Source organism: Girardinichthys multiradiatus, chromosome X, assembly GCF_021462225.1.
Source record: "Girardinichthys multiradiatus isolate DD_20200921_A chromosome X, DD_fGirMul_XY1, whole genome shotgun sequence".
NCBI classification, from domain to species: Eukaryota; Metazoa; Chordata; class Actinopteri; order Cyprinodontiformes; family Goodeidae; genus Girardinichthys; species Girardinichthys multiradiatus.
Genome location: NC_061817.1, coordinates 3,434,284 through 3,446,302, shown reverse-complemented (window position 1 = coordinate 3,446,302; position 12,019 = coordinate 3,434,284). Strand labels below are relative to the sequence as shown.

The window sequence follows — 12,019 nt, the reverse complement described above, 5'->3', positions numbered from 1 at the left end:
CAGCTGGTTGTATGGACTCAAGGAGTAAACTAAATCCAGTATTTTTCATGCAAAGTAAAAGCGACTCTGGATGAATCAGTAAGTGAGTTGGGGCTTTGGGGCTGATTGTTGGCTCGGTGCCTGTTGGAGCCGCATGGGTTTTAAAAGGACGCCGGTGCTCAACTATCGTTCCTCATGCAAAGGTCTGCTTGTGATTTAGGAGGCCGCGGAACCTGAATTACTTGATGAATTTTCTATCGATCCTAAACAAGCCAGATTAATCTCTGACACTGCTACTGGGTGGCGGTGCCGGGGCCGGGGCCGGCCAGGCCACTCTCCCACTCCCAGGTATTGGCGGAGAAGAATAAAGTTGGCAAACAGCCTCTGCACACATCCTGTATGTACACAGAAGGAGGTGCAGGCACCGTGAAGTCCCCAGAGAACTTCCTTTCAGCTACTTGTTCTGTTTTATTCTCTGCTTGAGCTTTGCAGTCAGGCATCTAAAAAGAGGAAAAGAGAGATAGAAGATCAGGTGTTGCTCATTTTTGCATTTAATCAAACTTTATTCTAATTACTATAGAAACGCTCTTCTTTTTGGGGGGATTCTCTGCTGTTTTACAAGCTGCACGTCTGTAGATATGAGCGGACTGATACACAGAGCTACCGGGAGAAATGATGGAAGCTCACAAGGAGAGGGTCTAATCAGAAATTGAGGTCATATGATCATGCGTGTGCGGGAGCCGTGTGTATGTTTAATTCCATTTCCTTATCCGGGGATTCGTCCAAGAGGCGTGCCATTGGCTGGCTGCCGTCACGTGGACTCCTAACTTTGTTCGCTTGACAGAAAAGTAGGAGGGTTCAAGTGAACAGCAATAACCGTAGACTAAAGGGATGACATATAATTTTTAGTTATATATCTTTTCTAGTCGGTGTAATTTCAGAAAAAGACTCAAATTAATGGCCATGAGCTCCTATTTGATCAACTCCAACTATGTGGATCCGAAGTTCCCACCCTGCGAGGAATACTCACAAAGCGACTATCTGCCCAGTCACTCCCCGGACTATTACAGCTCCCAGAGGCAGGAGCCTGCTTCTTTTCGGCCGGACTCTATCTTCCACACCGAACACCACCCGCACCACCCGGCTCATCACCAGCACCGAGTCGAGCCGCCGTACACGCCGTGCCGGCGTACACCGCAACCCGCTTCAGTAGTGACATCCCCCCAGGGTCACACCGTTCTCCCTGCCGGGTTGCACACTACCACTGTGTCGGAGCAGAGTCACCGCTGTGACTCGGTCACACCGAGCCCGCCTCCACCTCCACCCTGTGGTCAAACTCCTCGCAGCCAAAGCGCCTCTTCCACCGCGAGCAGCCGGAAGGACCCGGTGGTGTATCCGTGGATGAAGAAAGTGCATGTAAACATCGGTAAGCGCTGCATGGGAACTTTATCCACCTCTCTCTGCCTCTGGTTGTAGCGGAGAGCTGGCCATGCAGACAGCTCGGTGTCCACCGTCTGCTCCTTGTGTTACGTTAGCAGTAGAAGAGAGAAGTCGCTGCAGGGTTGAGATTTACGGTCGTCTGTATGCAGGGTCAATATAATTACACCCTCCATAAATTTTATTACATCTCTCAGCTGTGGTGTCTTTTGAAGTCTGATCGCAGTCTGCTCTGCCTTATGACAACTCAGAGCGAGCCCATAAGTTAGATTTTATGCGCTGGTAATTCGGCTTTAAGTGGTGCGGCTGTATAAGCGGTAGACTCCAGCCTTCCGTCCCTCTCGTTGTTCCAAGGAAAGGAAAGTTTTATGGCAGATGAAATATTCATGTTTATAGAGCCGACCGTAAAACCCTAATGTGAAAGCGAATAGCTCCAGTCTGGTACGGCTTCTCTCGTCATGTTCTAACAGGCTTGCAGCCTATTGCGTTACAACCGCAGTGCTCGTCGGCAGACAGCAAATATCAGCTTTGCACAGTCATATAATTGTGTTCACTCCTAAACGTTTCGTATTTACGAAAAGCGACATTTGATTCTATTTTCTTTTTCTTCAAATAATCCATGCAGTTGTCACAGTTAGAAACTGAAGTCCTCTGCGCCACATTTGTTTACAGTTGTCTGTAATTTTTCAGATTTGTTGAATCATTACCGCGTCAACCATTCAGTGCCATGACGCCTGGTGCTCCATCGTCCCCCTCCCCGCCTCCACCAAAACCACCGCCTTTGTTGTTTTTTTTTTTTTTACTAGTTAGAACAAACACGGGATGACACCATTCAAGCATCCAGTTTGTGTCATCTGCTCACGAAATCGTGGGAAACGAGGTGTAATGATTTGCTTACGTTGCAGGCAAATTTGTCTTATTTTTTAACATCTCGACACATATTCGTATTCAAGCTTCCAATGCGTCTGCGCTCACGATAGGAGTTTACACCAGGCCATTTAGATGTAAAGTGTCACTGCCGCGGGCCCGGCGCGTCACCTGGAAACATCTGGACAACCAGATCGCGCGACAGAAAAACGAGCGTCTGGAAATACTGCTGTTTATTGTTTTCTAGCTGTCTCTGACATGACACTGAGACCAGTGTCTTATTCTTAGTTTGTTTAGTTATTTTAAGGAACAGTAGCGCAGTAAAAGATGACTGCTAATATCTTATTCCTGTCATTTTTCAACAACTCTCGTGTGCCTAAATTTTATTAGATTATAATATAGTTTATTTATTGTTTATAATTTATCCAGGCGGTTTATTATGAAGTTGAAATATAGATATTAGCTCTATAAATATTAGTAGGCTCATTGTAGTTCTGTTGTGCTTATTGAGTGACATTCACAGTTCCTCTCCGTCTGTATTTGGCTTTTTAATGCCTCGTCCCTTTTTTCTCCCACAGTCAATTCCAGCTACTCGGGTGGAGAGCCGAAGCGTTCGCGGACGGCTTATACACGCCAACAAGTCCTGGAGCTGGAGAAGGAGTTCCACTACAACCGCTATCTGACACGCAGGCGTAGGGTGGAGATTGCGCACACTCTGTGTCTGTCCGAGCGGCAGATAAAGATCTGGTTCCAGAACCGGAGGATGAAGTGGAAGAAGGACCACAAGCTGCCAAACACGAAGGTCCGCTCCGGGACCAACAGCACCACAAGTTCTCAGACTGTGTCTGCTTCTCAGAACCGCTCCTCCGGACCTCTATAGTGCGGCTCTTTGAGCTTTGGCAGTTTGGTTCAGAAGCTTCTAGACTAAAAATTGAAGGTGTGGCCCAGCAGAACCTCCGGATGTGCACGTTGGACCGGAAAATGTACGTAACTCTTGAGAAGAGGACAAAGGCCACTCATTGCAGACAGCATGGCCCTGATCTCTCCCGTTACTCACCTATGACTTTGTGGGGGTGGGGCTTGTTGTAAAATGTTATTTAACAAAGTATGAAAAGGACAGGCATATGTCAGAAGCAAGAACACTAGTGCTACACATTCCAAATGTTTGTCCTTCCTGAACCCTAAGATCCCTTCTGTTTCTTTTTTCCTTTGGATTTACGCCTGCAGTCAGACTAAGCAGAACCATCCACCTACCATGTTGTACTCCGAGTGTGTACAACATGTGTAAACATGTGTAAACATTCAAACAAACATGTGTTTGTTTGAATGTTTGCTTGCACATACTTTCTTTTCTTCTATTTCTTCTAAGAACATCCTCGTTTCCATGTTAAATTACACCAAACCTGAGAGCCATTTTTCATGTTTTCTGTGCGGGATACAAAGCAAAGAGGTGAATTTCGCGACTTTGCCCATTAACCCGCCCCCTCTGACCACTACCCTCTCACACATTTGTAAAAAATGGAACTGTCGTTTCCTCCATATCTCCAACTCCACCCCCATGCACACATACACGCGTAGAAACAGTGGAAATTATCATATAGCCATGCTCGTGCCTGCAGCAGTCAAACAGAACATGTACCCGCAGGTAGAACCCAGCTGGCGGGTTGCTTTCTCGCTGCAATAGTTTGAACTCGGTTTTCTTGTTTGATTGGTGGCAGAATATAATTGTGACCATGTTATTATAGAGTTATTTTTGAAGTCAGTATTGATTGTCAAACGGTACTCTGTGTTGGTACTGCTGAGAATGATGCGGAAGGTTTCTAGAGGTCCGTTTACTGTTCAGCTGGTGGTGGGACACATAAGTATTTCCCACCGCTTATCGAACATGGACGGGCTGAAAATTTGCCCAGAGGACATTAACAATCACACCAAAAACGTACAAAGAGTATTCAAACACAGCACTAAAAAATGTATTACTTATCACCGTACATGTAAATACACAATGTAAATACACACACACACACACAAACATATATATATATATATATATATATATATATATATATATATATATATATAGAGAGAGAGAGAGAGAGAGAGAGAGAGAGAGAGAGAGAGATTATCTATAGATCATCTATAGATTTTTTTCTGGACATTGAATCAGCACATATTCCCTTTCCCGCTGCGTCGGATATTTTTATTTTGTTCATCCGCTTGATTTTATCCTTCAAGTTTTATGTTTTATTTTAAATGATGCTGTTTTTATTCCGAATGCCGCAGCCGCAGGATGTTCAGTGATGATGGCATTTGTTGAACATGTGTTACCTCCCGGATATGTAGATGTTTCTTTCTCTCCTTTCTCAGTGTCAAGCTTTCCGTTCTTTGTAAATAACTGAGAAATAGAAATAAATGACTGAACGTGTAACATTTCTAATGTTATTCTACTTACTTTATTTTAAAAATACTGTTTCAGTTGTTTTATATAACGGTATCGACTAAACCATTTTTAGGGTTCTGTTTATCTTTAGGTTGTCTTCTCTCTGTCAGATTGGATTTGGAATATTCTCTTTTTAAATTATCATACTGTTATGGAAAATTAGAGTTTCTTTTTCATTTTTCCTTTGTGATATTTCTGCTCTGCTCCTCCCTCCAGAATTCTACGCTGGAAGAAGTATTTGACACACAATAAATAATTCCATATAATCTCAGTGTTGGTTTTGCCTACAAAGGCACAGCGAGCTGTGTGCAGAAATCACCAGGCTGTGATGATTAATCTCTCCCGGCCAGGAGTGATCCTGGTACATTACGTCCTGTAAATCTCGTTTTAAATCACAAGCCGTCCTTCCGTTTCTCTCCCGTTTTCCCCTTAATTTAACGGCAGCTCAGATGCGCTGCTTCCACAAGGCCTGCCCCCCCCCCCCCCCCCCCCCCCCCCCCCCCCACCACACACACACACACACGCCAGCAACACCAAACCCATTACCCCCCACCCCCCATTCCGATTGCTTTGAGCTTTGAGAACAAAATCTGATCTTTTTACGCGGAAACAAATACAAATTTTCCTACATTTTACATCACCAATCTATGTTTTTGACCATCATTATGTGCACATGTGCTTTTCTTTTTTTTACGGAAAGGTAGCGGGCCGGCGCAATAGCTCAAGCCTTGACAACCAAATAGATAATCAACAAGACGAATGGCTTCTTTTGGGAGGTGCGGCTCTCGTATTAATTTTAATTTTCTTTTGTTTGAGCAGGTATCGAAAAATATAGAACAAGAGGAGGAGAACGAGAAAATAGCATTCCTCTCGATGAACTTCAAACCAAAAACTGTGCTCCCCAAATTGGTTCGTTCGCGCACAAAGAAGACTCCGCGATTCTCTATTTGTCGGCTGATTTCTCCTCGGTCCAGTTGCCACGTAACCCCCCTTGCACATACATCTTTATATATATATATGTGTGTGTGTGTGTGTAAGAGAGCATGTTTTATTTTATTTTACTTCATTTTATTTTGAGGGGGGCGATATCATTCACGCAACCAGGCGGTTTTACCGTTTCTCTGAATGGAAATAGATACCCACACCCACCCTCTGCAGAAATGTCCACTGCCATTATGTACTGGCCAGGGCAGAAAGGACAGCACCGCAAGAAAAATGCGAAAATTATTCAAGAAAAAATCATTAATCACTTGCTTTTCTTTAAACGCTTCTTCTTTTTCTATTGTCATTCAGCAGCTCCACACAAGACCTCCTATGCCAGGAGAGAGGGAGGGCAAAGAGCACATAGGCACACGAAAAGAAAAAGAAGACGTCTTGGAAGACACATGGAAGACCAAGCCCCCCACCTTCCCCAAGACACACATGCACACATCCACACCTCCCCTTCCTTGTCATCAGCGAGCTATTTTTACATCCCACAAGTGACTTCTCTGCCCATAAAAAGAAAGTAACTTTTTTGTTCGTTAGTACTAAGAAAGGAAGCTCAGTAAAGTCAGGAGTCCTCACAGCGCAAGAGAGGATGGCCTTGAGGCTACTGGAAACCGCAACAAAGGTAAGAAGCCTGGGGAAGAGTGGGGGTAGGGTTGTGGGGAGTGCGGGTGGTATTTTAGTCTCCTCTGTCTCTGGTTATCCTGCTACTCTGAATCTGCTCACTTTTTACAGTTTTGAGGTCATGAAAAGAGGGCATTTATCCCTGGAGGAGCTTTGATTTTAAAAGGTTGTGTGTGTGTGTGTGTGTGTGTGTGTGTGTGTGTGTGTGTGTCTGTACAGAGTCTACAGAGCTGGGGGCATCTGTTGTGCTGTTTTATCTTTTTGCTCATGAGTTTATTGAAATGTTTCGTTGATCATCACCTCCGTTTATGTTTGTCCCACATCCGGTTTGAAGCCTGACCATCTGCGCATTTGTTTGGTTTGTTTGTATGGATATTTCATTTTTCACATTCATCTGAACCAGCAGCCTTGGTTTTATGCCTGAAGGATGGTGTGGAAGTGAACTCACTTTGTTAAAACTCACCGAGAACTGTTGACGTAATGATCCACAAAGACAACCTAAAGCTTGTTCAGCGTTTAGTTCGGACCCATGCATGAGTGTTTTTTTTTTCGTATTTTTGTTTTTTCCCACAAGGTGCATACAGGCCACAGATGTGGTGAGAATATGAAGAATAGTTCAGGCAGTGAGGGTCTGCAGCGGGAGGCGGAGTCCCAAAAAAGACAAATTAAAACAACGCAGCGAGCCCTGGTTAATGGAAACTTGTATGGTCCCACTTCAAAACCAATTTAGCTGGAAAACAAAGAATCTGCCAGGCTTTCCAGATGAATTAACTGCTGTGCGCTCGCTGGACTTCTGTTTATCTGCTGATCCGAGCAGCAGCAGCCTCAGAAAGCACACTCACTTCTGGCTGGCCTGTTCACAATCAATCTTACAGGAATGAGAAATCAAACCATAGCAGATATCTGCTGGAGGGCGCAGGCGTAGAAAAGAGAATCAAGCTGTAGAAATATCAGAGGTGGACGCTGAACAAAAGTCAGCGATAAGAAGGCCAGCTTTGGAAAGAAAAATTGATGATCGTGCAGTGACAGCAGAAAACAAAGCTGCGGCCGGAAAGGGTTCAACCAGGGGACACGTTTTTCTGACCGATGAGGTCCACCGGCTCTAAAGCCAGAGGCTGACCCGCGGTTACCCCCTGTCCCATTCCTACCTTACCTCCCCCGTACCCACAGCGTACCTACCCCCGCCTCTCCTGGTCCCCCTTGACCTCACCAGACGGCTGGACCCTCCGCTCCCTCGGACATTCCCAGACCTCTGGAGCCCCAGGGCCACTTTGTCATAACAGGCAGAGTTCAGAGCACCGAAACCCAGGCTGACCGTGGCATCTTTCCCCACACACTCAAACAGACAGACAGACAGACAGACAGACAGACAGACAGACAGACAGACAGACAGACAGACAGACAGACAGACAATATTTCCACATGGCCAGTGCTCAGGACTGCAGACTACGGCACACTGTCATTTGTCAAGACGAGAAAAATGGGAAATAATAGGCTTTTAAATATGACGACATTAAAGTCCACACTCTCCGTTCTCAGCGTGAAACCTTGAGGGCTGTGATGAAAGATGAGACATTGTAAGTGCACGCTGTACGTTTCAGATAATCACTTAGATGACTGACGATGAAATGATGTGGAGGGGGCTGCCCTTTTTTCTCAGACAGGCTTCCCAGCCTGCCTATAAGCCTTGTCACCAACCTGTAGGATGGTATTTTAACGGAAAGTCACTTTGGGTTTCATAGGGAAACAACGCACACGACAAATCCATCATGACAGTAACCAGATACACACAGCTTAGTCAGTTTACTTTGAAAGATATTTTATAGCCTCTACAATCAAAGAAACATCTAAGAAATTGGTTAAATGTAATTGTGTACCATCCAATTTTACCCTCATTATAACGCACAACGCAGTCAGCTGATTGGTTGCATGGAGTCATTGATTTTGCATCAATGATGTGGCGACAGTGGAAAAGGAACTATTACACAGATGCGAAGCTATGAAGCTAGCCCATTTATGGAGCCTGGGACTGTTTGGGAATATGTGAAACTAACAAACCAATCAGAACATTTTGATTCGATGTGTAGTTATAGACATTTCCGAAGGGAAATAAGGCGGACAGATTTGCTCTATGAGAAAGGCATAAATAGTTTTCTTCGGGTTCTACTTTGAGTTAGAGAACTATGTTTTTTGTCATATATATGAATGGCGCGAGTCACTTTGTAGTGCTGCAGATTTTGTACAAAATATGTACTTATTTTTGCTTATTTCAGTATAATATACGTTAATTTAAAACAACAAAACCAAAACAATCATAAACGACCCTTTATGCATGCAGTCGGTGAGCTACACTGGTGACCAAAAACAAGCTGAAGAGAATCTCAGTTAACTGTGAGGTGAAGGGACGAGGGAGGGGGTCAGCTGGCAGGTGATGGGAGTGCTCGCTCTCTGTCTGTTTGGATGATCTGGCCCAGGTGATGCGAATGATTTTTCAACAGGAAGCCGTAGACTGCAAGAACTCACGTGATGCACGCGTCCATTCTGTGCTTGCAAGACATGGGGAACATGTACTAGGAAATATATTCTAGGTAGGCATTATGAATTCAGAGCTTCGCGCACACACTCTCACACACACAATGATCTTTGGCCCAGAGAGTCTCGTAGTGGCTTGCTAATTATCCGACAAATCGCCCGCACATTTTTCTCCCTTTGGCTCGCTGCATCCAGGGTGCCAGAAAAATTTATTATTCTGGAGAGCGCGAGAAGCCGGGGAGGTCACAGTACAGGCGCACGTGCTGCAGGAGGAGGTCTTCACTGGAGATATATGGCAGCAAGAGCCGGCGGAGAGTTTAGTGTGTGCGTGTATGTGGCTGTATCTCTGTGTGTATGTGTGTCCCAGGGAAAGGGGCCCTGTGAGCTTTTTAAAAGTAGCCATCTATTAAGTATTAAAAAGCCAGAGCCAGATAACGGCTGCCAAGTGCAACAGGCGCGTGCAGTTTCTTTGAAGTAGCCACGCTGTTGAGATGTTCCCTATTTGTCAATGTTTCTAGGTGATTAAAGAGGGTTTGGAAAGTTAGCTGCTAAAATTCAATAATTCCACATCAGGTCCCTGTTTAAAACTCAATTTAAGACTGCATATTTCTGACAAACTCATATTTTGGCAAGACTGACCGTTTAATACCTTCAGTCTGGTTCCTCCTTCCAGAACACTTTGCTACTTATTTATTTGATCTGCAGCGCAATCTCCAGATCAGGGTTATTAATATTTTAGAGCATTATAGGGCGGAAATAGGGTAATAATTATTACATGTCAGCTCATCACCTTCTCTCAACAACATTTTCTCGTACAACCCATGACGCTGCTTATACTGAAGCTGTGACGTGGAACTGCGTTGAGATGATACTATCTATACAGCCGCGAGCTCATATCCGTACATGTGAGTGATAAATATGCTTCTGTGGTCTGTATGACAGCGGCGCATTAGGCCTCAGCGTCTTGATGTTAAAGGATTAATCGTCTCTTCTAGCCAAGTTTCAGAACATCCAGTGTCTGACTGAAATTCTAGGTTGCCTTTTGCTCAACATTGCTGTTTACTGTGTCTTTTTAAGTCCACTAAATACGTTTTGAGCATGGGGACCTTTTAAATGCGCACATTTAATACAGCTGTTGAACACAAAGAAGAAGGCAGAATTTAAAAGCTTGTTTTATTTAAGGCTGTTAAACAGTGACATGTCTAAGGGCAAAAACCGACCCAGCAGTTCAGGTGCAGTAGACAGTGGAATGCTAAAGGCTATCTGACCGGCATCGCTAAGGTAACAATCAGGACCCCACCGAATCTGTTGAAAAGTCCGCAGTCACATCAGGCCATTAAAAAGCACTGACACTGCCATCTGAAGGCCGACCAGTTAAAGACACTGCGTAGTTCAACAGCAGGAATTTAGTTGCTCTGGTTTGTATTATAAAATAAAGGAATAGCACACACAGGCGTCAACTGAGCAGCACAAAATTAGACCACCTAGTGTAGTCTATGGTGCGACCCCAGAACGGAAAGAGGACCTTATGAGACATCCAGGAGAACAACATGCTTTAAGCCCCAGTGTTTCACCAGTGAAGACAAATTTAAAAGTCACATTAAAAAAATTGTAATAAACTGAAAATAAAGAAACAAAGAAAGAAACAAAAGAATCAGTAAATCACAGTAAGTTACATGAGATGTCGGTGTTGTGGTAAAATTTTAAACTAAATAGAATCTTAAATGTAATAATAATATATATAATAATAATAAGAACAATATGTGGTCATGTGTGTCTGCTTAATGACACTGCAGACACATTAACTACACGACCATTCTGTTTACACAAAGAGACAATGTCAGTGACTCTTGCTTTATTTAAACCACAGTAAATTATTAATGGACCTGTCTTTATCCCCCAATATATTTAGATATTTAGATAGATAGATAGATAGATAGATAGATAGATAGATAGATAGATAGATAGATAGATAGATAGATAGATAGATAGATAGATAGATAGATAGATAGATAGATAGATAGATAGATAGATAGATAGATAGATAGATAGATAGATAGATAGATAGATAGATAGATAGATAGATAGATAGATAGATAGATAGATAGATAGATAGATAGATAGATAGATAGATAGATAGATAGATAGATAGATAGATAGATAGATAGATAGATAGATAGATAGATAGATAGATAGATAGCTCACTCGCTATAATTTATAGGCACCATTATAATGGCGTGATCAACATCGCATGTTTGATTTCAGTCTTTCGTGGACAAGAACCTTAAAGCAGCAAAGTAGTACTAAGAACTCCTTGTGTTTTTATTGCACCACAATAAAATCAATGAAATTCCTGTGTTTATAACCTATTTTGCTTTAATCATTTTTTACTTTCAAAAATGGTAATTTTCTCAAATAAGTTAAGTAAGAAAATGATGTCCTGCAAATGATGGCTAGTAATTTCCATTGTTTATTTGCCTCTGTGTTTTTTTTATTTTTTTTATTTTTTATTTGGAATGTAACAGCATGCAGGGTTAATTTATGGTGACTGAAGGAGAAGCGATTTCGGGATGTTAAAATTTTCCATTGCTTTAACCTTGAAGTGTCCGTTCCTCTGCACCCCGCCTAAGTTAACATGCTCAGCTTCTCAGTCCCGACATTTTTCCTTCAAGTCTCGCTCCCTATTGTTCCACCCGCGGTGGCCAGAGCGCCAGAAGGAATTCAAGGTCCTATTGTTGGGGCCCCGCACGGCCTCTGGGTCCCTTTGCCTCCTTGGTGTTATTCTCTCTGTGCTAATCTGACATTCTTTCTTTGTTTTACTCTCTTGTTTCACTGAACTGTTGCTTTTTGGAGCTCTCTGACTGTCCGCTACCTGCCGATCCTCTTTTCTCGCACCCAAATAAATGCGCCTCTGTAGGAATTGTTCTTGTAATAGGATGAATGCGGGAAAGCGATGTTGTGGGAGATATTATTTCAAACAAGGGATTGTGATTTATATCAGGACATCGCATTATATTGGGAAGAGACTGAATTTACAAACGAAAATTAAAGGCCATTTTTATTTGTCGTTTGGAAATTTAGCCTGTTATTTTATTGTCTTACCCTTCCTTCGGCAGCCTGGAGGCTCAGTGGCGATTTGATGTGATTTGTTTGGTT

The 12,019-nt window shown here is 43.2% G+C and overlaps 1 protein-coding gene across 3 annotated transcripts; it reads left to right on the top strand.

Moving 5' to 3' along the window:
• The first annotated feature begins 521 nt into the window (after positions 1 to 521).
• On the top strand, positions 522 to 6,148 carry LOC124863003 (homeobox protein Hox-B4a-like). Of its 3 annotated transcripts, none has more exons than XR_007037049.1 (3): positions 522 to 1,405; positions 2,862 to 3,266; positions 6,014 to 6,148. XR_007037049.1 is itself a non-coding variant. In XM_047357234.1 (2 exons), the coding sequence occupies exons 1-2, from the start codon at positions 937 to 939 to the stop codon at positions 3,161 to 3,163; spliced, it is 771 nt and encodes a 256-aa protein (XP_047213190.1). In that variant the 5' UTR covers positions 522 to 936; the 3' UTR covers positions 3,164 to 4,384. The 3 variants fall into 3 exon arrangements, 1 of the variants encoding a protein (XP_047213190.1); XR_007037050.1 differs by having other exon boundaries at positions 6,017 to 6,133; XM_047357234.1 differs by lacking the exon at positions 6,014 to 6,148 and having other exon boundaries at positions 2,862 to 4,384.
• Positions 6,149 to 12,019: the final 5,871 nt, after the last annotated feature.

What these genes read in the sequence shown, in the direction of transcription:
- LOC124863003 (XM_047357234.1), top strand. Translation starts at nt 937, where the DNA reads ATGGCCATGAGCTCCTATTTGATCAACTCCAACTATGTGGATCCGAAG. An exon ending in GAAAGTGCATGTAAACATCG is followed by an intron (nt 1,406 to 2,861) that starts GTAAGCGCTGCA and finishes TTTCTCCCACAG; the next exon opens with TCAATTCCAGCTACTCGGGT.